The following is a 23,038-nucleotide window of genomic DNA, read 5'->3' on the forward strand; positions in this document are numbered from 1 at the left end:
TCCGTTGCGTGTCGCTTCGCGTTGAATTTTCGTCGATGTTAAGCCTAACGAAGACTATTGTATCGTTAAAAATTATTTTTTTATTTTGTACAAACAAAATAAATATATTAAAAAATATAAAAACAATAAAAAATTATACTTCAGAAGTTAATTTAGTATCAAAAACGTAAAATATTTGAGTAGCCCAAGACATAGCCAAAGATTGCAGCGCCACAGCACTGGCGAAAATTTAAATTTGTCGACTGGAATTCTTTCGGATAATTGATGTTTCGGATGATTGACTTTCGGATAATCAACGCTCTACTGTATTCTATTTTTCTGAATGAGCCAGACTAATTGATCAGAGTATATATTTTTCTTTTCTGAACAAGGGGCTGAAGTAGCTAGATTGCACACTTTTTAGTTGGACTAACTCTTCTGTAAGGGTAAAATCGAAGTGCAAATGCTTTCGAATATATGTAGATGTAGAGTTTTATCGCCCCCCTTCTCCTCTTATTAAATATTTGTTAAAAATTACTTTTTTATACAAATAAATATTAAAAATACTAACTATGAAGGCAGTTTGTTTTTCAAGCTCTGATGGTCCATAAAACAAGTGTAAGACAAGTGTAAATAACAAAATGAATTTATTACCAAAAGTTAGGTACAAACATTGTTATTTTTTGACGTAGTCACCGTGAAGATTGAGGCATTTGTCATGTCTGTGGATGAGCTTTTCCATCCCCTTGTCATAGAATGTTGCTGCCAGTGAATTGTGAACAACGTTGTTTTGAAGATTGTCATTAATTCATTAATCTCAAACCACTGCCCTGCTAGCCATGTTTTCACTTCAGGAAAGAGGTGGAAGTCTTCAACACCTTTAAACACTCAGCATATAGCCCCAATTTAGTGCCGAGCGACTTCCACCTCTTTCCTGAACAGGAAAAGTGTCTAGGAGTGCAGAGGTTCGAGACTAATAATGATCTTCAAAACAACGTTGGGGTCCATCTTGAGTCATTGGTGGCAATATTCTATGACAAGGGAATGGAAAAGCTCGTCCACAGATATAACAAATTCGTCAATCTTCACAGTGATTATGTCGAAAAGTAACCATGTCTGTACCTAACTTTTGGTAATAAATTCATTTTGTTATTTACACTTGTCTTTTTTTTTTTTTTTATGGACCATTGGAGCTTGAAAAACAACCTATGTATAAAAGTATTTGGGTAAATGCCTGGAGCTCCTTTTAGGCTGTGTACACACTAGGCGTTTTTCAACGCGTGTTAAACGCGCGCTTTTAAACGCACGTTTAACGCGCGTTTTAAAGAACCAAGAGTTCTATGTAGGCGTACACACTCAAACGCCAAGCGCGCGTTTATAGATTTTTGTTAAAACGCGCGTTTTGCGAGCGCTTTACGGGCGCTTTGAGATATATGTGCTGCCATGTTACCGTACATGCGATCGCGTGTTTTGCGGGCGTCAGCCGAGCGCTGAGATATATGTGCTGAAATGGAGAACGATCATTTCGATACTGATCTATTTATTGATGAAATCTAAAAGAGACCAACCATCGTCAAAGGATTTTATAGATATTTTAAAAGAATTAAAAAACTTGAATTTATTTTGTCTTAGTTTTGGATACAACGTCGCAAACATTTCATGCGTCAGTCTATCTCGTAATATTGGGTGCACCCAAAATTCTCTTTGCCTCTGCCATCGTCTTTTATAGCGACGATAGAGGAGCCACACAAGCAATCACTTCCACATCCATTTCCAAACCGGGCCAGTGCGCACGCTCTGCTAAACGCTCGTCAAACGCTGAGCTAACGCACGTTGAAAATGCCTAGTGTGTACAGGGCCTTAGAGTTCAGAGTAGGATACCCCTATGAGCACCTCTGTCCCCATAAAATGACTTGGTATTTAATTATACCGGAGTTGGAGTCAGCCTACTAAAATTATCAGGAGTCGGAGTTGAGTGTTTGTTTACCGACTTCGCAGCCCTGGTTCTAACTGTGAAGAGAAAAAAAAAGTTTTCCTTTAGGATAGTAATTTTCTGTCTGTTAAATCCAATTCATTAAATTGAGGGTCTACTGTAATTTATTTGTTCAGTAGTGACAAGATATTTTAAAAATTTAAAAGTAACTTTCTTTTAATAATATAATTTTATTGACACTGTGTGTTGCAACTAGGCCTAATTGATTGGTAATTTTGTGAAAAAATTTTAACAATAATATGTGTGTGTGAGAACAAGCAGTGAGTTTGATATCAAAACAAACAAAAAAAAAAGTTTTTTAATTCCAGATGTTATACAGATAATAAAAAGTTTTTCTCTTTATAAAAAATTTTAAAAAAATATATATGTAGCAATGACAGAAAGTAAGTCATCACAAAAACTCTTATGATTTCTTTTCTTCTGATTTTTTGCTTGACAGTTATTTGCTAGTTAGCACCCATGGTGTTTTGTAACAAATATGACTTTCAATACAGCTAACTAAGCTAGTTTTTTCATTTTTATATATATTATTGTTTTGAATAAAGATAAATAGAAAATAAGTAAAAATGATTTATTTAAAAGTAAGTAAAAATTAGTTTGTGGCATAGTAAACATTAGTATTGTGTTTTATTAAGTATTAATTAAAAAATTATCTATATAGTGTTTTATTTGAAATTTTATTTGCATAAAAATAGACTATTTTTGCATTTTCAAAGTGTTTGTCTTAATTTGCAATATTTATTGTATAGTATATTACATCATTAAATATTTTATAATAAATCTCTTCTAGTCTAGGAATAAACTTTAAAATTTAACAATATGCCATAGATTAGAACAGTGTTTCTCAACCTGTAACTAATCGTTGCCCCCGTCAATAAAACCGTTACGTAGTATCGCCCCCTTCACTTCAAAATTCCAATGCCGAGGGCCAAGGCTAATGCCAAATTCGTACTGCATTGAATAGACTAGTGACCATAGACTAGTATAATGTTATTTGTTTAATTATTGTACGATATAACGAATAAAATATCTAATTATTCTTAATATAATGTTTTACTCTATCACCCAGAAAATTGTTTTTCGCCCCCAAAATATAAATAGTTACAAATCACCCCTTCAACATGGAAAAACGCCCACATGGGGACGATATCGCCCCCATTGAGAAACACTGGATTAGAAGATTCACTTTTTGTTTAGAGGAAAAAATACAAAGATTTTTTCTATTTGAGTATCCATTAAACAGAAATTTTATTCATACATCTATATCAAATTTCTGCTTAATTAGAATTCATTCTGCAAACATAGTAATGATTATTATTATTTTATTTTATTATGTCAATTGGTATTCTGTATTTTCAAATGTGTATAAATTTGTCAATTTTTAAAATAAAATTTTATAAATTTTTAATATTTCATCTCAAACCTTTTAGTAAAAAAAAAGATAAAAGATGCTTGTATTTTTTATAAATTTTGACTGAAGCTTATCAAATAAAATTGGCTTTATCTAAATGAAAGAATTTTAGTTCATTCTTTTATTTTATTAAATTCATTAACAAAATTTTTTGTTATTCCTTTAAACTTCCTTTGTCAAATTTAAAAAAAAACCCTTTTCATACAACTTTTGTAAGGAAGCAAACATTAAGAAGTAAACATAACAAGTCTTCATTACAACAAATATAATGAAGATGCATCATTTTTATCATTTAATATCTGTTCTTTTCGTTATTTAGATAGGGCCAGTAGGAAGTTTTTCACTTAAGAATTAAATTTAAAGCATTTAAAAAATATATTTTTAATGATTTTAGCCTAATTTAATAATGTTTACAATTTTTGTTAGTAATAAATTCTGTAAGATTGTTACTCTTTCCAAGTTAAATTTTTAATTATTGTTTCTTTAACAAATTTTAAATTTATTATTTAAATATATAAAATTTTATAAACTTAATCAAATAAAATAAATTTGAAAGTAAGAAAAATGGAAGCTGTTAAATTTTAAATGAGGCTATTTCAGATAATAAAGCATTTGTTAATTTTATATACAATTGTGCTTTGATAAATTTATTTAAATTTATCTTAAATATAAAACATGTACATAAATATTCTAGGACAAATTCTTCATTACTGTCATTAATTTATTTATAAGAGATGAGAGATTTTGGGTGGTTATAAGAAACTGAATTTCTGTAATACAGTATATTATTAATTTTGTTTTAAATATATTTAGAAACTATTATGGATGATGAATTGAGCTATATTTATCTCTAAGCAAACTTATAATAAATTAACTATTATGTAAATTTTTAGTTAGGTTATTTTTCTAACTGAATTTTATTTCTAGTATCTTTATAGTTGTGTAACACTAACAAACAGTAACTGTCTAGTTGAGAAGCTATTTTAAATTTTATTAACATTTTAAGATATAGTAATATTTTTCTCTAAATTTTTATATATATATTAGGCAGAAAATATTTTAATGTTTATCATATAATATTCCTAGGTAAAATTTCACTTATCACTTTACAGATATGATTAAATAATAAAGCTGTATATATATAGCTATTTAATTTATTTTTAATTATATATTTTATATTTAATTATAGTACAAAAATATACATTTATATACATATACACATACGGTATAATTAAAAATCAAATCTCTTTGAATTTAGCTGCATTTTCTAATTTTAATTTTTAATGCATTATCTTTTATTATAACTGAATAATTAACAATTTTTAATATTCAATTCATTTCTTAGCATTTGCTTTTTGATTCTGAAGGACAACTGTTTAAAACAAGTTACATTGTATGCAAATATTTTAATGAATTCATATAGAAATTTTAATATTTACAAGTTAGAAATTTATCAATTATACTTTTACTTTGATCATTTTATAAATTGAATAATTTTTTTCACTTAATTTTGTAAAGTGACATTATTAAATAGTCAAAGAATTAGACCATTCAATAATTTTTAACTCTAAGCTTACAATTTATATCTAACTGATTAAAATCAAATTTTTGATATTTAAGAAATCAAACAAATAGGACTTAGTAATAATAGCAATGATAATAATAATAATATAATTGTTTTCATTTTATTCAAAAAGAAAAAAATAAATAACTTGTGCATATAATTTGGATGATTATCAGTTCTATCTACAATATCTATTCATGACACTTGATTCATTGTAAAAGCTTAGATAATTTGTATATTATTTGTAAATTTTTCGATATTTTCTAAAATTTTCAGTTAATATTTCAGTAAAAGTTGAAATCAACAATAAGTTTGGTATTAAGAGGAAATTATTTATTAAATCAACAGCATTGGAATTTTTTTCATCTGAATTCTTAAAAAACAAAATAAGCATTAATTTAATTTACAATATCCTTAATTTTCTTACACACCAGGTTGAATATAAAATCGACTTACTTATTTGGTTATTTGGTTTAAGTAAGTTGATTTTATTTACAATATCCATTTATAATTCCTGACATCTGAACAAAGTGCATTGAAAAATGATCAAAAACTTCTTAAAAAACTTCACTGCCAGTTTTATACACTACCAATGATCAGTCTTCCAGACGTCCCTTCTCTGTTGATTCCTGTAAAACATAAATCAATATGAAGTATAATATAAACCATATTCAATACTTAAGACATTTGTAAATGCTTTATTTTTAATAATAGTTCTCTTAAAACTCAATTTTCACTGAAGGATATAATTTCTCAGTCATAAATATCAAATTAATCTTTCTCTCATATATACTGTCTCTTTTATCTGATAAGTTCCTTAGAACTGCCAGCTATATATTCAGAATCTTAGTTCTCAATCCAATACTCTTATTAGCAAATTCTTCAACATATGCAGTATGTCAGTGACCTCCATTTCTCAATAATAGGCTGAATCGGCTAGTGAAACTGTTTTGATATAACCTTAGTCTTAACACTATTCTCCCTAAATTCTCATTTTTTTTTAACCATTCAAATTAGAAATTGTATTTGTATTGAAGAAAGATCACATATGTCTAATAATATGAGGTTTCCAGCTAAATAGAAATGGTATAAAAAATAATACATGGTATTGGTTAGAAAGAAAACAGAGTAAATCATTCTTTCAAGATTTAGCAAGATCCTTTTGTATTTTCTTTTTGATCCTATTAAATCTATATTATTAAGAGATTGAATTTAGCAATCCCTATAGTAAGACAGATTACCAATAAAACCTGTGTCATATGAGAAAATAATAATAATAACTAGGGCTTATGATGAGACATTTAGAGCATTTCTAGATTAAAAAAATAATAATTTTATTAAAAATTACCTCAAACTGATATTTGAAAGGAAAAAAACCAATAATGAAAAATCCAAGAATATTGAATGGTTTCTAAACATTTTGAGAAAACATTTCTTCTGTTGATATTTTTAATATGTAGAACTTTTAGTGACTGAAATATAGTTGGCTGTGCATCAATTAGATACATTATATGTATCTAATTCATCAAACAATTTATCCATTTGATAGAAAATTTAGAAATAAAAATCACAGCAATTGTTAAATAATTTTATAAGAAGAGTTTAAATTAGTTCAAATCTTGTAAAAATATACTATAGGTCTAAATAATTTTTACAATAAACAGTTTTCTGTATATTCATTTTAGGTACTGTACTTGTAGTTTTAGATTATTTTAAAATATGGATATATTTGTTCTGTTCCATTTGCTATCACATTGATATATCGTGCTTGTAAAACAAACAAAATATTATTTTCTATGTGTCTTATATATATATAATGTCTTTATATATATGTGTGTGTGTATATATATATATATACACACACACATTAGTTATATATTAATTTTAAACAGAGTAAAATCAGACAATTTTAATAAATATAAATTGTTAGATTTGATATTTTTCATAATTTTTTTTCATTTATATTGTTATTAAATTTGAAATTGTGAAAATATTGAATTATTTCTTCAATTAGTTAAATTTTATATCTAAAATTACTGTTATTAAAAGAGGATTATGCTAAAGAAGTTAAAGGAAAAAATGTATTTCTATTTTTATTCTTCCTGATATTATCTAATAATGTAATTTTGAGAGTATATTTCTAGGAAAAATAATCATTTGCATGGATGAATAAGTACAATAAGTCTGAAATCATTCTTTTATTTTTTATGTATGATAGAGTGCAAATAAATACTTCATTTTTATCTTTCTATTGGTATGTTTTCCTATATGATAAATCTTTTTGAATTCACTTTAATTATAGACAAAAGTTTTTTTCTAAATTCTTTTTTTTTTTAATTAATTGATACGAAGCCATATAAAAAGCAGCCTAATAAATTATTAAAATTTATATTAAAAAGTAAATTTTGTTAATTAACTGGTTAATTAACAAAATTTAAATGTGCATATCCAGCAATGTAGCTACTTCCATCTTCTAGTTGCATACAAAGGAAGGTTGTAAGACATTTTGATGGTGCACAAGAATAGTGATACAACTCAAAAAAATAGATCTTCCAGAACAGCCATTTAAAAGTTTGTTTTCTGCAAGGCTTTGTCATGATCTTAGATTTTTAAAATTTTCAAATCTTTTTTGGAAATAAATATTAGTGTTCATTCTTCCACATAAAAATATGGGGAGTTTGCTATACATTTCTACAATAAACTTAAAATTGGAAATTTTTGAGTTGTGTCACTATTCTTGTGCACCAACGATTTGTCCTTTGTGTTGTTATCAACTAGGGCAGGACTTCTTAAACTTTTTTTTATTCACGACCCCATTTATGACTGTGTTTTTTTTGCGACCCAAAAAATATAAAATAAAAATATATACAAATTTGCAGAAACAATAATGGTGTACTACCACAGTTCACTCTTGTATTACAATGGAACAGAGACAACGGAATACACTGAAAAACAACAACACTACTCTAGTTCACACTACAATCAGTGTTGCTGAATTATTGTCTCACTGCACCAGAAGTGACACAAAGCGCAACTCATGAAATTTATGACACAAAACATGCCATTTTCAAACTCTCACAAATTAATTTCAATTTTTTACATTAAAATCTCGCGACCCCAAGATTTCGCTAAATGGGGTCATGACCCACAGTTTAAGAAGCCCTGAACTAGAGTAATGCTGTTTTATTTATTTTTGTATTTGTATAAAGTTTTAATCTTTGATTATATAACCAGCTTTTTTACAAATTTTATTAACTGGTTTAGAAAGTTTGAAGTAATGAAATATTAAATTTATATGATTTTACATAATTTTTTAAATTTCATATGATTAATTTATTTTTGTTTTGCAACTTGATATGATGCATACAATATTTAAATTTTTTTATTACAATACTTTTCACTTTCAAAAAAAAATTTTAATCATATCAGTAACATTCTTAAGAATTGTTTATATATAATGATGATAGACTTTGATAAATTGTACTTAGTTTGTCAAGGTTAGTGTAGATAAGATACATTTATCTTGAGGCTTAATTTCTCTATAATTTTTATGATTTAACCAAATATTTTATTACATATTCATTTTAAATATGATATCAAATTAATAAAATGAATAAATGGAATATTTTATAAAGTAGTCTAGTATTTGAATAGTCTATTTTCAATTAATAACAAATAATATGCTCTTGTTTAAAATATATCATTTAGCATTTGATTTATTGTGCTACAATTTTCAAATTGCAGATGTATACATTTCCAATGTCACCCATCTATTCATCTGTTTGTCCTTCATTAATCTTGAGAATGGAGTAAGATAGATTAGATGAAAATTGAGATCAGATATAGAATGCTTAGGGGCTTGAGGCCCAGTTAACTACATACAAACTTCCACTGTGGACTGAAAGTCACATGAATTTTAAATTAAAATATGATTGTCACAAAGACAGGTTGCAATTTTTAATGTCCCAATAATATACATTTGTTTTTTAATAAAATAGCATTACATTAATCAGTGTTTTCTTAGGCCCTTTTGGACTTTATTTCACCTAGCTGATATTGCTGACTACTTGGCTAATTAATCTGATTGATTGACATGTCAAACTGTTAAAACTTATAAATTGTAAAACTCTAGTGCACATTTTTTTGAAATGAGAAAATATGGAAATAAAAATTAGAAATATTTTTTGTTTTTATAGTACAGAAATGATTTAGAAAATCAAGTAAAATAAATTCTGTTGCTATAAGGAGAAATAGGATATTACTTGCCAAAATAAGAACAGTTGTGATATTCATAGATCAACATACTAGACATAACAAAATGAAACATATGTTGCATTTCTTGGTAAGCAATCAATTACCAAGAAATACATTAGAAAACTTTTAGATATTTGCTGATATTTTGAAAAGATGCATAAAAGTTAGGAATCAAACATAAGGTATTGTATGGCCAACAAATAATTTCTATTAATCATGTTGCAATCCATCTTGGAATTATGGTTTCATTCTACTGGCACCAATTGTAAGATGTTATTCTGGACATTGTGTTGTCAGAATACTAGTTACTTATCAAGAAACAAATGTAAATCAATGCATAGAAAGAAGTCTTTATTTTTCTGTTTTTTTTTTCACTTAATGTTTTTCTCCATTGGGAACCAGGTTCTACAATGTTTCTCTGCTTGGTAAAGGAAAATTTCTTGTTTTCTACAATATATTTCTATAAGTGAAAGTGAGATTCTGTAAATGTACAAATTAGTGATTTATTCATTTTAATATTTTTTCTGCTGATATAATTTTGCATCATATGATGCCGCATAAGCTGATGACACAATTTTGTCATTTGTATGCTGGAAACTTTTTTGCTAAGTTGCATATGCATTATTCTTTGGATGTTATTTATTACTACCTGAAAGTATAAGAAACATTAGATTTTATTTTATTGCTTGGTTTCATACTTTTTCAGGATATATTTAATTATAATGCTTTTTCATCATTTTGTCCTCCAGTAGGTGCTGGTGACTTACTTTCATGCCATTGGCATAAATATGTTTGAAATGAAAAAAGGCTTTTTATTAGTGTTGCAACGAATAGTATATTCGGCCAGGAGCGTGGCCAAATAGCCGAATATTCGGCCAAACTATTCGGCTTGATTAACGCACATACGAAAATTGGTGTGCAAATTGCATTATGGCAAGGACCCTGCTCTCTATTGGCCTGCTGTCACTACGCTTCGCCAATTGCGTTAATTCTTGACAGTTGTATCAGACAGACGTCATGGTAGCGTCATGGCAGTATGTGATAAATGATGATATCAAATGTGAATAACAATGAAATGTATAATTTAATATAGCTCTGTAAAGAAACGTATATAAAAATAACATAAAATCATCTTTACTTTNAGACCAACCATCGTCAAAGGATTTTATAGATATTTTAAAAGAATTAAAAAACTTGAATTTATTTTGTCTTAGTTTTGGATACAACTTCGCAAACATTTCATGCGTCAGTCTATCTTGTAATATTGGGTGCACCCAAAATTCTCTTTGCCTCTGCCGTCGTCTTTTATAGCGACGATAGAGGAGCCACACAAGCAATCACTTCCACATCCATTTCCAAACCGGGCCAGTGCGCACGCTCTGCTAAACGCTCGTCAAACGCTGAGCTAACGCGCGTTGAAAATGCCTAGTGTGTACAGGGCCTTAGAGTTCAGAGTAGGATACCCCTATGAGCACCTCTGTCCCCATAAAATGACTTTGTATTTAATTATACCGGAGTTGGAGTCAGCCTACTAAAATTATCAGGAGTCGGAGTTGAGTGTTTGTTTACCGACTTCGCAGCCCTGGTTCTAACTGTGAAGAGAAAAAAAAAGTTTTCCTTTAGGATAGTAATTTTCTGTCTGTTAAATCCAATTCATTAAATTGAGGGTCTACTGTAATTTATTTGTTCAGTAGTGACAAGATATTTTAAAAATTTAAAAGTAACTTTCTTTTAATAATATAATTTTATTGACACTGTGTGTTGCAACTAGGCCTAATTGATTGGTAATTTTGTGAAAAAATTTTAACAATAATATGTGTGTGTGTGAGAACAAGCAGTGAGTTTGATATCAAAACAAACAAAAAAAAAATAGTTTTTTAATTCCAGATGTTATACAGATAATAAAAAGTTTTTCTCTTTATAAAAAATTTTTAAAAAATATATATGTAGCAATGACAGAAAATAAGTCATCACAAAAACTCTTATGATTTCTTTTCTTCTGATTTTTTGCTTGACAGTTATTTGCTAGTTAGCACCCATGGTGTTTTGTAACAAATATGACTTTCAATACAGCTAACTAAGCTAGTTTTTTCATTTTTATATATATTATTGTTTTGAATAAAGATAAATAGAAAATAAGTAAAAATGATTTATTTAAAAGTAAGTAAAAATTAGTTTGTGGCATAGTAAACACTAGTATTGTGTTTTATTAAGTATTAATTAAAAAATTATCTATATAGTGTTTTATTTGAAATTTTATTTGCATAAAAATAGACTATTTTTGCATTTTCAAAGTGTTTGTCTTAATTTGCAATATTTATTGTATAGTATATTACATCATTAAATATTTTATAATAAATCTCTTCTAGTCTAGGAATAAACTTTAAAATTTAACAATATGCCATAGATTAGAACAGTGTTTCTCAACCTGTAACTAATCGTTGCCCCCTTCAACGTAGTATTGCCCCCGTCAATAAAACCGTTACGTAGTATCGCCCCCTTCACTTCAAAATTCCAATGCCGAGGGCCAAGGCTAATGCCAAATTCGTACTGCATTGAATAGACTAGTGACCATAGACTAGTATAATGTTATTTGTTTAATTATTGTACGATATAACGAATAAAATATCTAATTATTCTTAATATAATGTTTTACTCTATCGCCCAGAAAATTNATTCGGCCAAACTATTCGGCTTGATTAACGCACATACGAAAATTGGTGTGCAAATTGCATTATGGCAAGGACCCTGCTCTCTATTGGCCCGCTGTCACTACGCTTCGCCAATTGCGTTAATTCTTGACAGTTGTATCAGACAGACGTCATGGTAGCGTCATGGCAGTATGTGATAAATGATGATATCAAATGTGAATAACAATGAAATGACTTACATTGGTAAATAACGGAAAACGAACAGAGAAGGACAGTGAAGTGAAAATGTAAAAATAAATATGAAATTGAGTTGATAACATAATGAAACAAAGTCAGGCAGCTTATTGGCGTGAAATTTGCGGCCGTCAATGCCAAACAATTGTTGTCATAGACTTGGCACTCCAGATAACTCAGCCACACCCTGGCAGGGCAAAAAAATCCTTAGTTAATTAATTTTCATGATAAAGACAGCTTTATGCCTCATAAAGTATTTTTCTGAGGTCTGTCTTATCACGTAAATTACTGTACACAGTGTATTCATTTATTTTCATTTTCATGTAGTAAAGGCTCTATGCCTTCATAAAAGATGTACTTTTCCTTTGTTTAAGGGTATTTGGGCAGTTTATTCTCTGTTGTATTCTCAAGTAAACAATACATACAAGTACAGTACAGTATTTTCTGAGGAAACACTCATACTTATTTTTTTTAACCAATTCCTGATAACCTGGCATTTTCACAAACTCGGCCACCCTTCGGTCTACATTAGGCCGAGTTTTCGAGGCTCTACTGTATAATTTAATATAGCTCTGTAAAGAAACGTATATAAAAATAACATAAAATCATCTTTACTTTATAAATCTTAACCACTTAGTCAAATAGCTCCCCNACTGTATAATTTAATATAGCTCTGTAAAGAAACGTATATAAAAATAACATAAAATCATCTTTACTTTATAAATCTTAACCACTTAGTCAAATAGCTCCCTTCAAGTGGAATCAGAGACGGCCCTGCAAGGTGTGCGGTGTGTGCATGCACACAGGCTGCCAAATCCCGAGGGTGCCTATACCGGTCAATGTCAGATGTCTCTTTTCTTGCATCACTAGCATATCTCAAAGGATGCAACAGGGTTGTTGTAAATTTTAAATGTTTCTCATTACAGCTGTAAAAATCTAAATATGTTAAACTTAATAATCATTTGTTTTCTAAGTAGTTTGTTTTAGGACCAGGTGTCTACCGAAATTTCCAAAATTTACAACTTTTTGGTCACTCTCGTTGAACTGGAAAAATTTCTGCTTATATTACGTCTAATTATTACAAAGAAATCAGTCTCCACTGTACTTGGCTATGGATTGGGTCGGTTAAGCTTTTAAGTAATATTCCAGCTCTTTCAGCAGGGTTTTATTTATGTTTCCAATTCCCTAATCGCTTAATTATTTAACTACTTCTTAAGTAGAAATAAGTCGAAACCGATTACTTCGTACTTGAATATCTGTAGTCTTGGGAAAAAAGTGGAAAGACAAATTTTTATGACAAACAGATACATAAATCGTAAATTTAAGGAAAATAAATTCTAGAGCTTTTTCTGTACCTTGTGCATCTCTCTCATTCATCAAATTTAGTTGTAAATGATGCTACCAAAGTAACAGTTAATTTTTTAGCATTATACAAGAATTTTACGTTTTTTCTACATCCCCTTAAAGATGGGATATATGAAATTGTAATATCACTGGTTTAACATTGAAATTCATGAGTAATATAAAAGCGGAGAGCGGAATAAAAATATCAAATATTTTAATGGATTTTTTTTAACTTCTCAACTATACAGAACTATCATAAAAACATACCAGTAAATTCTTATCGGTTGGGTTAAGTTATAAATCTACTCATGATTCACGTAATCAGGCGAGGGCGGCCAAGTACCTAGCAGGTGGGTGGCTAACAGCCCAGAACCGGTCCTGGATAGAATTGGATGCAGTATACGTGTAACATCCATCTGAGGTCCTAGACTTCCACCAGCTAAACTGGGTGAGGTTGGTGCTCTGTAAAGCGCATGCGCGAATCTGGCTTTTTGGATGCTGACAATACAGCACTTCCACTTCGCCACTAATATTTGAATATAAAATAGCAATCTTACTTTTTTCTTTTTTCATGTGTAGTATAGAAATTTGTAATAAGATACATAATGCAGTTATAATAAAATATTGTGCGATTATTTTCATATAATTCAAATTAATATGTATTTATTTTTTAGAAAATACATGGGAAGCGGCGCATCCACTGCTTCCAATGGCATCATGCCACTGCAGAAAACTGTATAATACTTCACAATTTAGATGCACAAGGAACACAATGCCATTTCCTATTCACACAAGTTAATATGCAAAATATTTTTTTCCCCACTTGACTATTATTTATTCCAACCAACCAGTAAAAATTTCTCGGGTGAACACTGCATTAATGTTACATGTAATGTTCTTTAAATGTAGAACATAGGTAAATGTCTCTTGAATTATATCATACATTAGAAAATGCTACCTATAGAAATGCTAAAATATCAAAAAGAATATTTTAAATTAAGTTTGTGTTTTAATCACTATTCAGTTACATTTTTTTATGTTTTATGTATAATAATGCCAAGTTGAATTTAAATGTGTAGTTCTTTAAATGTTAATTATATTGGGTACTTTTAATTGGAAAATATATCTTAACTTGTTCAGATGATGATCTCATTGTATATGATAAATTTGCTTATGTAACTTTTGGCCTATAATGGCTTATTGCATTAATTTTTGGAATGGAAGGTTAATATGTAGCATACATAAATACATCAATAAAAGTTATCTGATGATATATTATATGGATATTAAAAAAATTTCTTTTATTAAAACTTATATTTCGTAAAGAATAAATATCATGAATACTAAATAAAAATCAACACCTTTAAACATCCAGCAAATCGTTTTTTAATATTTAAAAACGCTTTCGAACGCTTTAAGCGATCATCATCAGTTAACATTTGTGAATCGAACGAAGAAATTCGAAAATTACGTAAAACGAAATTCAAAAAGCGGTTACATAAATATATGTAAATACGTTAACATTTACCAAGTTTAAATAATCTTAAGAATTATAAAAGATAAAACTAAATAAAGAAATAAAATAAATTATATGCATCCAATAAAAATTATCTTATATAATCTTCCCGCTTACATAAATTACGTCACTCATCGTAGAAGGATTTCCATGCCGACGATAATCCGTCAGCATCCCTATGATTAATACAGCTTGTGTGCATTTGCGCCTTGTGAATTTCTAGTTTTTCCAGATGTTTCACAGCCTGCCTGGATTTTGTGGCTTTAATGATCGACGCCCGATCCCAAAAGACTTCGATATTCTGCTGCTTGGCAAAGGCCGCAAGCACCGTAGAGTCTATGTTTTTATTGACTGATTGCTTATGTTCAGCAATCCTTTTCTTTAAGTTTCTTAAGGTTGCCCCTATGTACACTAGATTGGTGTTAAATCTACGGTCTTTTAATGGTATAGAGTACACCCCTGCCATTGCGCTGCGTTCGTAATTGCCTTTATCGTTCCTTAAGAGCCTGTATACGGTGGGATTACGTTTGTAAACTATCCGTACATCCTTATCCCTGGTAACTTTCTTAACCATTCCTTTAAGGAACGGTATGTAATTGAGTACGATTCTCTCTTTGCGTTGATTCCCTCCCTGAGAGGGGAGTCGCTTCCGACAATTCGCGATGAGGGCATCTATTCTTTCTCTACGGTATCCTTGCTGCATCGCCATGTTTTTTATATACTCTAATTCTTTGTAAGTGTCGCAGACGCTGGTGCAATGCGTGTGTGCCCTCCTTATCCACGAACGAAAAACGGCCATTTTTATATGCTCAGGGTCTGCGGAGTTCCTAGGAATGACGATAGGAAGATAAGTAGGTTTCCGGTATATATCTGTTCCGATTTCACCATCTTTGCAAGATATAGTTAAATCTAAAAAATTAACAATGCTTCCATTTTCTTGTTCCAGCTCCAGAGTTAACCCATACGGGTTGTCGTTGATCCGATCTAAAAACTGATTAACTCTGTGATTATCTTTCCATAAAATAAAGATATCGTCCACATATCTTGCGTAAGCCAATATGTCTTCCTGGAATGAGGGGAGTATATCATTTTCGAGATTACGCAACACTAATTCGCAGAGTATAGCTGACATGGGGCTACCCATCGGTACGCCCCGTGTCTGTAAGTAAGTTTTATCTTCAAATTGAAAGAAAGATGTGTGGCATACTAAATCCGCCAATTCCAAGATCTCCATGTGGTATTTCATAGAATTGCTAATTTTTGCTAACAAAAAGTCTCTCAGGGCGCAAAAGCAGGGAGGTAATTTAATTGACGGGTACAGAGCTTTGTAATCTAAAACCGTCATCCATTCTTTATCCATAAGCATGACATCCTCCAACTTTCTTAGCAACTCCACCGCATTTTTTACCGAAAAAGGCGAGTCTTGCATATTTTTCCGTATAAACTTAACCAGTTGTTTCTCCAACTTGAACGTAGGAGCATTACACTTCTCCACAACAGGGCGCAGCTGTGTTCCTGGCTTATGTGTCTTTCCGAACGCGAAAATTCTTGGGGTTCTCGGGGTCTGCACAACAGCCCTCTCCATATCCAGAAGACAGGCCAAAGGGGTTAGCGTAAATCTTCTCACCCTTTGTTGTAAAGCTTCTAAAAAATTATTCGGTGCAATAAGTGATTCTGTACTAATAATGTATTCATGCAATTTCCTTCTATATGAATCCCTCTTAATGAGCACCATACCCTTTGTTTTATCCGCTTTTATGAGTACAACATCATTCCTTCTGAGCCAGTCTCTGGTTTCTTTTATACATGTTTGGAAACGTAACGCGTTTTTGTTGTTTCGTTTCTCATTTTCGGCTTGGAATCTCGCTTTCCATCTACAGTAATCCTGCATAGTTAAACTCATGTTCTTTACAAGCAATTCAACATTCGGAATGATGTCCTCCGGGCGTACTATCGGTGTAGGAGCAAAGCAAGGACCGTACTCCAAAGCATTCAACAAGCATTGAGGGGGAGAAATGTTGTCCCAAGCGGTTAAAAACATCGTTTTTCTTACCCTCGGTTTAATATTATGGCGCTTGAATAGCCATTTTAGCTTCTTAATATACTTGCGTTTCAGCCTATTCTCTAAGGAGTAAGATAAAGCAATCACCCTGATATTAACCTCCTTCAAAAGATCTTGATTCTCCTTATAAAGTTCATTTTCCAAATTTATGAGATGGTGCAGCAATCTATAATATAGGCGTCTTGTACATCTGATGGCCTTATTGAGGCATAAATTCTTCAACTTCGGCAACAAACTGCGACAATCCACAGGAAGTCTGATGCGATGAATTGACATAGGGAAAACCCCATTCAACCGACATTGGCTAAGAAATTCGAATTTCGTTCTCACTCTGTATGTAAGCGGGAAGATTATATAAGATAATTTTTATTGGATGCATATAATTTATTTTATTTCTTTTATAATTCTTAAGATTATTTAAACTTGGTAAATGTTAACGTATTTACATATATTTATGTAATCGCTTTTTGAATTTCGTTTTACGTAATTTTCGAATTTCTTCGTTCGATTCACAAATGTTAACTGATGATGATCGCTTAAAGCGTTCGAAAGCGTTTTTAAATATTAAAAAACGATTTGCTGGATGTTTAAAGGTGTTGATTTTTATTTATTGTGTGGTTCCAGTAAGGAAAGTATTTTATCATGAATACTGGAAACTTTTATCATCATTAGATATGATATATACAGTATATCTTATAATATAATTGAGATGGGTTGATAATGATTATAATAATTGCAGAGCCCAAACAGTTAGGAGTTGAAAGTTGAAATTTGGTATACAGTTAGGGTACAACATGAGAATGCACATTAAGAAGGGATTTTTCAAAATTCCCACCACAGGGGCGAGAGAGAAGGTTAAGGATTACCCCAAAGAACTTGGCTTCTACTGTACTGTTTTAAATGTCTTTTTTTTTTGGATTTATTCCGGAAATCAAACATATTTTTAGACCGTTCTAAAAATTCTCAACGATATTTAGTGTTCCATCGTACATAAAGTTGACACAGGGAGTGCATGCACATAAGTTCGCTTTATTTGAACTCTTCGTCTTAATGTTCAATTTTATATTTATGAATGATTTGGGAAGATCCAGCTTAATTTTCGAATTTAGTAAACCTGAAGAAGAACCCAGAAGGGGTTACAAAAACATTTGTTATTTATCTCTTTGTGGTACTATGCACTGGTTAGTGGTTGCTGTGAATCTTAATTATCGTTATCCCAGTGTGGTAAGCAGATATCTAAAAATTTTCTACTTAGTCTCGGAAGTGGGGGGACCTAATTCTTGCACTCAGTTAAAACGGGTAAGATCGGCTATAATCTAATAATCTTAATCTTTGCTTACCCAACTTCACTGCCTGTAACTGGTGTTCTTCTTCTCCAAAGCATAGAACTTTGCAAACGTTTTTGAACCTAATGTGGTTCTTCTTCAGGCGCTGAAGAAGAACCACATTAGGTTCGAAAACGTTTGCAAAGTTCTCTGCTTTGGAGAAGAAGAACACCGATTACAGGCAGTGAAGTTGGGTAATTTATCAACTCCAGTGTTAATATTTCTTTCTAGTTAATCTTTGCTATCGTTATTTTTTGTTCAAGCAATGCCAGGCTCATCTGTTAGTGTATATATATACATATATATACACTAACAGATGAGCCTGGCATTGCTTGAACGAATATATATATATATATATATTATTTATGTGTAATTTTTGTTGAAATAGGAAGGATTAATATTAAACTGTACTTTTGAAATAGTTTTTATTTATCAATCATTTGAATTACTCATACATGAACAAAGTTTAAATTGAATTAAAAATTGTATTGACAATGCGTGATCTACTTCTAGAAAATTTTTAGTTCTATTATTAAAGTGAATTCTGATTTTTATTTTACAGACGTCTAATAAATTTCTATTATTTATGAGTTATAATTGACAAAATATGTATTATAATATTTTTGAAAAATCATTTGTTTTTATTTTTGTTGCAGGTTTCAAAACAATAACTGTGTTTTTAATCACAGTGAATTAGTAGATCTTAGAAATTCTTCTAACATGTCTTCTAGCAATCCACATACAAATATCCCTTCAAATATTTGCCTAGACGTTCTCGAAGCTCCAGTTAATGTACCAGGAAATCATAGAGACAGAGAAAATAGAGATCGAGAAAGTGGAAATCGAAGAAGCCATGATGACTCTCTTTTGAACACTGCAGTCACTGCTGCAGTGAATGCTGGAACAGTAAATTATGCTAGCCATGTAATGTTTAATTGGCAAGCCTCTAAACCTACTATTAAAGATCGTTTAGCATTTATATTTAATAAAGAAATATTAAGTGATGTTCATTTTATTGTGGGTAAAGGAGTTCAGCAACAGAGGATACCTGCCCACAAATTTGTTTTATCTGTTGGAAGTGCTGTGTTTGATGCTATGTTTAATGGTGCTATGGCCACTACATCTGAAGAAATTGAACTTCCTGATGTAGAACCAGCAGCATTTTTAGCTTTGCTTCGTTTCCTTTATTCAGATGAAGTTCAGATTGGACCAGAAACAGTGATGATGACATTATATACTGCCAAAAAATATGCTGTGCCTGCTTTAGAGAAGGCTTGTGTCGATTTTTTGAAATCAAATCTTAGTAGTGATAATGCATTTATGTTGTTAACTCAGGCAAGGCTCTTTGATGAACCACAACTTGCTGCTCTTTGTTTAGAAACTATTGACAAGTATACTTCTGAGGCTTTGGCAGCAGAAGGATTTACAGACATTGATCATGATACATTGTGTGTTGTATTAGAAAGAGATACTCTAAGAATACGGGAAGCCAAACTTTTTAATGCTGTAGTCAGGTTAGTGTTTTATTTTTTCTTAAAATTTTAATTTTTATGATATTGATGCATTATAACATGAAAATTTATATTTTATGAAAAGTTTGATATGATTTAATACCTATTCACTATCATTATTAGAACAAGACTTTTTTTTATTTTTATTATTTATACTATAATATATGAACTATATGTATATGGCTATATAGACATAGTTTGTATATTACAGCAGGTAAGCTTGCCAAAAACCTATATTTTCAAGTATTACTACATTTCATAGAAATGCATTTTAGGAACAAGATTGCTTCTCAGTGTGTATTTGTAACACAATATATTGTATTTACTTGTGTATAAGACGAGGTTTTCACTGTTTCAAAAATCTAGTTTGTCCTATACATGTGAGCAAAGGATTCTTTGTGATTTTGTAATAATTTCTAGTGAACAGTGTATTATAGCAGGATGCTATTAAGGTCAAGGGGAATGTCGCTTTCAAAAGAGATGGTCCAAAAATATCTGATTACTTAGCAACGATTATAAATGTAGTTATTTTATATTTGTTAAATTGATGTTTTAAATGAATATTTGTACATTCTGATTCATTAAAAATAAACTTTTTCCGGTCATGTTCATTATAATCTTTTGGTTTTAATATGTGGAAATCAGGTTTGTAGAAAAGCATTCCTCAAGAGCTGATAGCAAAGTCATTCAAGAAATACTGCATTTCATATTAACTAGATGGATCAGAGGATGATGCTTTGTGGAGTTAAAGTGAAAAAGAGAAGAGTTATAACAAAGCTTCAGAGAGCGAGTCCGAATAGACAAAAGGTGATAGTGTCAAGAAAACATAGTTATTTGCCTTCATACATTCATTTGATATTTTATTTGTGATTAAACGAAATAAAATTAGAATTGTATCAATAAATCTAATTTTCTTTATTTTGATCTTTAAAGTCACATTTTGTCCTATATAAGAGATTGTCTTATATGTGAGTAAATACAGTAATTATGTTAATTTTTAGATAAATTTTAACAAAAACATATTTTAGGCTTAACAAGTTCAGCAGGGATCCATTTTATATAACCTATTCTACAGTATATATAAATATTCTGTAAAGAATAAATAATGTCTTAAATGTATTTAGTTCAAATCTCATATATACTGATAATCTTAAATGTATAAATAATAATGTATAAGTATCACAAGTAGTGTTGCAACGAATAGTATATTCGGCCAAACTATTCGGCTTGATTAATGCACGTACGAAAATTGGCGCACAAACTGCATTATGGCAAGGATCCTGCTCTCTATTGGCCCACTGTCACTACGCTTCGCCAATCGCGTTAATTCTTGACAGTTGTAGCAGACAGACAAGAGCATCATGGCAGTATGTGATAAATTATGATATCAAATGTGGATAACAATGAAATGACCTAAACGTGTAAATAACAGAAAAAGAATAGAGAAGGACCGTGAAGAGAAAATGAAAATAAATATGAAATTGAGTTGATAACATAATCGAACAAGTCGAAGCAGCTTATTGGCATGAAATTTGTGCCCGTCAATGCCAAACAGTTCTTGTCATAGACTTTGGAAAGCTAAATGCTTGTAATGAAAGTCACTTAGTGTGCACGGGCGAAAGCCTGGGGCTGTTCAGGCTACCAAGCTGTCTCAAATCTGTGAAATCATAACTGTGACATATACCGACGTCCTATCTGTCTCTTTTCTCCGTTATCACCATGCTATGAGTCAAATAATTATAAAATGGAAATACTACGACGGAAAAGTGACAAATCGAAAGTATCGTGAGTGCGTATTATGATGTATGCATAGGCATACATGGACTATAGAGATGGAAGAAAGAGAAAGGAAAGAGCAAAGACGAGCAATTAAAAAGTATAGGCAGGGCCAGACCCTCAGATGTGTGAGGATTCTCCAACGATAGTCGTGTACATGTGCTGATCTTTGTAATTATGAATTGTGAATACACGCGACTAATATTATTTTCTTTTTTATTTTGTGCATGTTACAAGTTATAAATAAATATAAACAAACAACACTAACCCGATAACATTAAATCTAAATACCAAAATGATTAATTTACTGTGTTTTTGTTATTTCTTACTCCTGTTTTTAGGTATTCGGTATTCGGCCGAATAGTGATTAAATATTCGGTATTTGGCTGAATAGTGAAAAATAGGCCGAATACCGAATAGTAAACGAATATTCATTACATCACTAATTACAAGAGGATATAATCACTAGTCAACAAACTTCAAAAATTAAATCTTAGAATCAGTATTTCCAAAAACTTTGCAGTGTGTTTATTCTCTGTTATGTTCCTCAGCCATTTTTATATTTATTGCTAATAACCAACCACTATCATATATTGATACTAATGATTTAGGAATAATGCTTGATAAAAAGCTAACATTTAAACTGTATATTAATAAGTTAATAAGAAGTCTGTTAGTATGCGGAGGATTATGTAGAGACATCTCATAAAACTTTCATCTCCTTCAATACTGTGATTTCTATATTTCACAAACTTTCAATTAATAATTAATTACTTTATTTCTATATGGTCTGCTACCTGCCAATACAAATCAATGGACTAATAACTGGAATTACCAAGATTCTCATAGTTAACAATAAGTTAAATACTTTTCCATACATTCCATATCCAGAAGTAATTAGATTTAGGTTGGGCTTACCTGATTTCAATAAAATAATTATATATTAAGACCAGCTTTTGTTTTACAAATACTGTATTTATTTGATTATAAGCTGAAACTGATTGTAAGCAGATCATAGGAAATTGAAAAGTAAAATAAATAAAAAAATGAAAATTTATTAAGTGTAAGGAATAGATTTTATACCATTTAATTGTCCAGTTGCTGTCAGATGACTCAGATTAATTGTCACTTGATTCTTTGTCGCTGTCTTCGTACAGAGCATCATCACCTGTACCATTGAGCACATTTGAGATTGAACATTTTAAACACACTAGGATGACTTCTAGAAATATTTGTTTTGTGCTAGTACACTTTTCTTATTGACGAACTTATCAAACTGGACAGCCATGGGACAGAATGACCTTGAGACATGATTTTCTTTGTATTTATTATGATATTCATTTCAGACCTAACAGGTCCCTCCTCAGTCACAACATATAGATCTCTCTGGATTTCTAGGTATATGCACATACTTTATT

General features: G+C 30.4%; 2 protein-coding genes across 2 annotated transcripts in view; one reads left to right on the forward strand and one right to left on the reverse strand.

Moving 5' to 3' along the window:
* The window catches only part of LOC111632645 (BTB/POZ domain-containing protein 2-like), a 51,619-nt gene that overhangs the window by 7,642 nt on the left and 20,939 nt on the right, over positions 1-23,038 (forward strand). The window contains exon 2 of the mRNA XM_023377139.1: positions 18,990-19,847. Within this exon, the coding sequence (XP_023232907.1) occupies positions 19,054-19,847 (794 nt within the window). The 5' untranslated portion in view covers positions 18,990-19,053. The remainder of the gene's footprint in view (positions 1-18,989; positions 19,848-23,038) is intronic.
* On the reverse strand, positions 15,074-17,284 carry LOC111632647. The gene has a single exon (XM_023377140.1). It carries the CDS (start codon positions 17,282-17,284, stop codon positions 15,074-15,076), a length of 2,211 nt encoding a protein of 736 aa, XP_023232908.1.

This window comes from Centruroides sculpturatus, unplaced genomic scaffold (genome assembly GCF_000671375.1).
Source record: "Centruroides sculpturatus isolate CEXI.00-Female unplaced genomic scaffold, Cexi_2.0 scaffold717, whole genome shotgun sequence".
Classification (NCBI taxonomy): Eukaryota; Metazoa; Arthropoda; class Arachnida; order Scorpiones; family Buthidae; genus Centruroides; species Centruroides sculpturatus.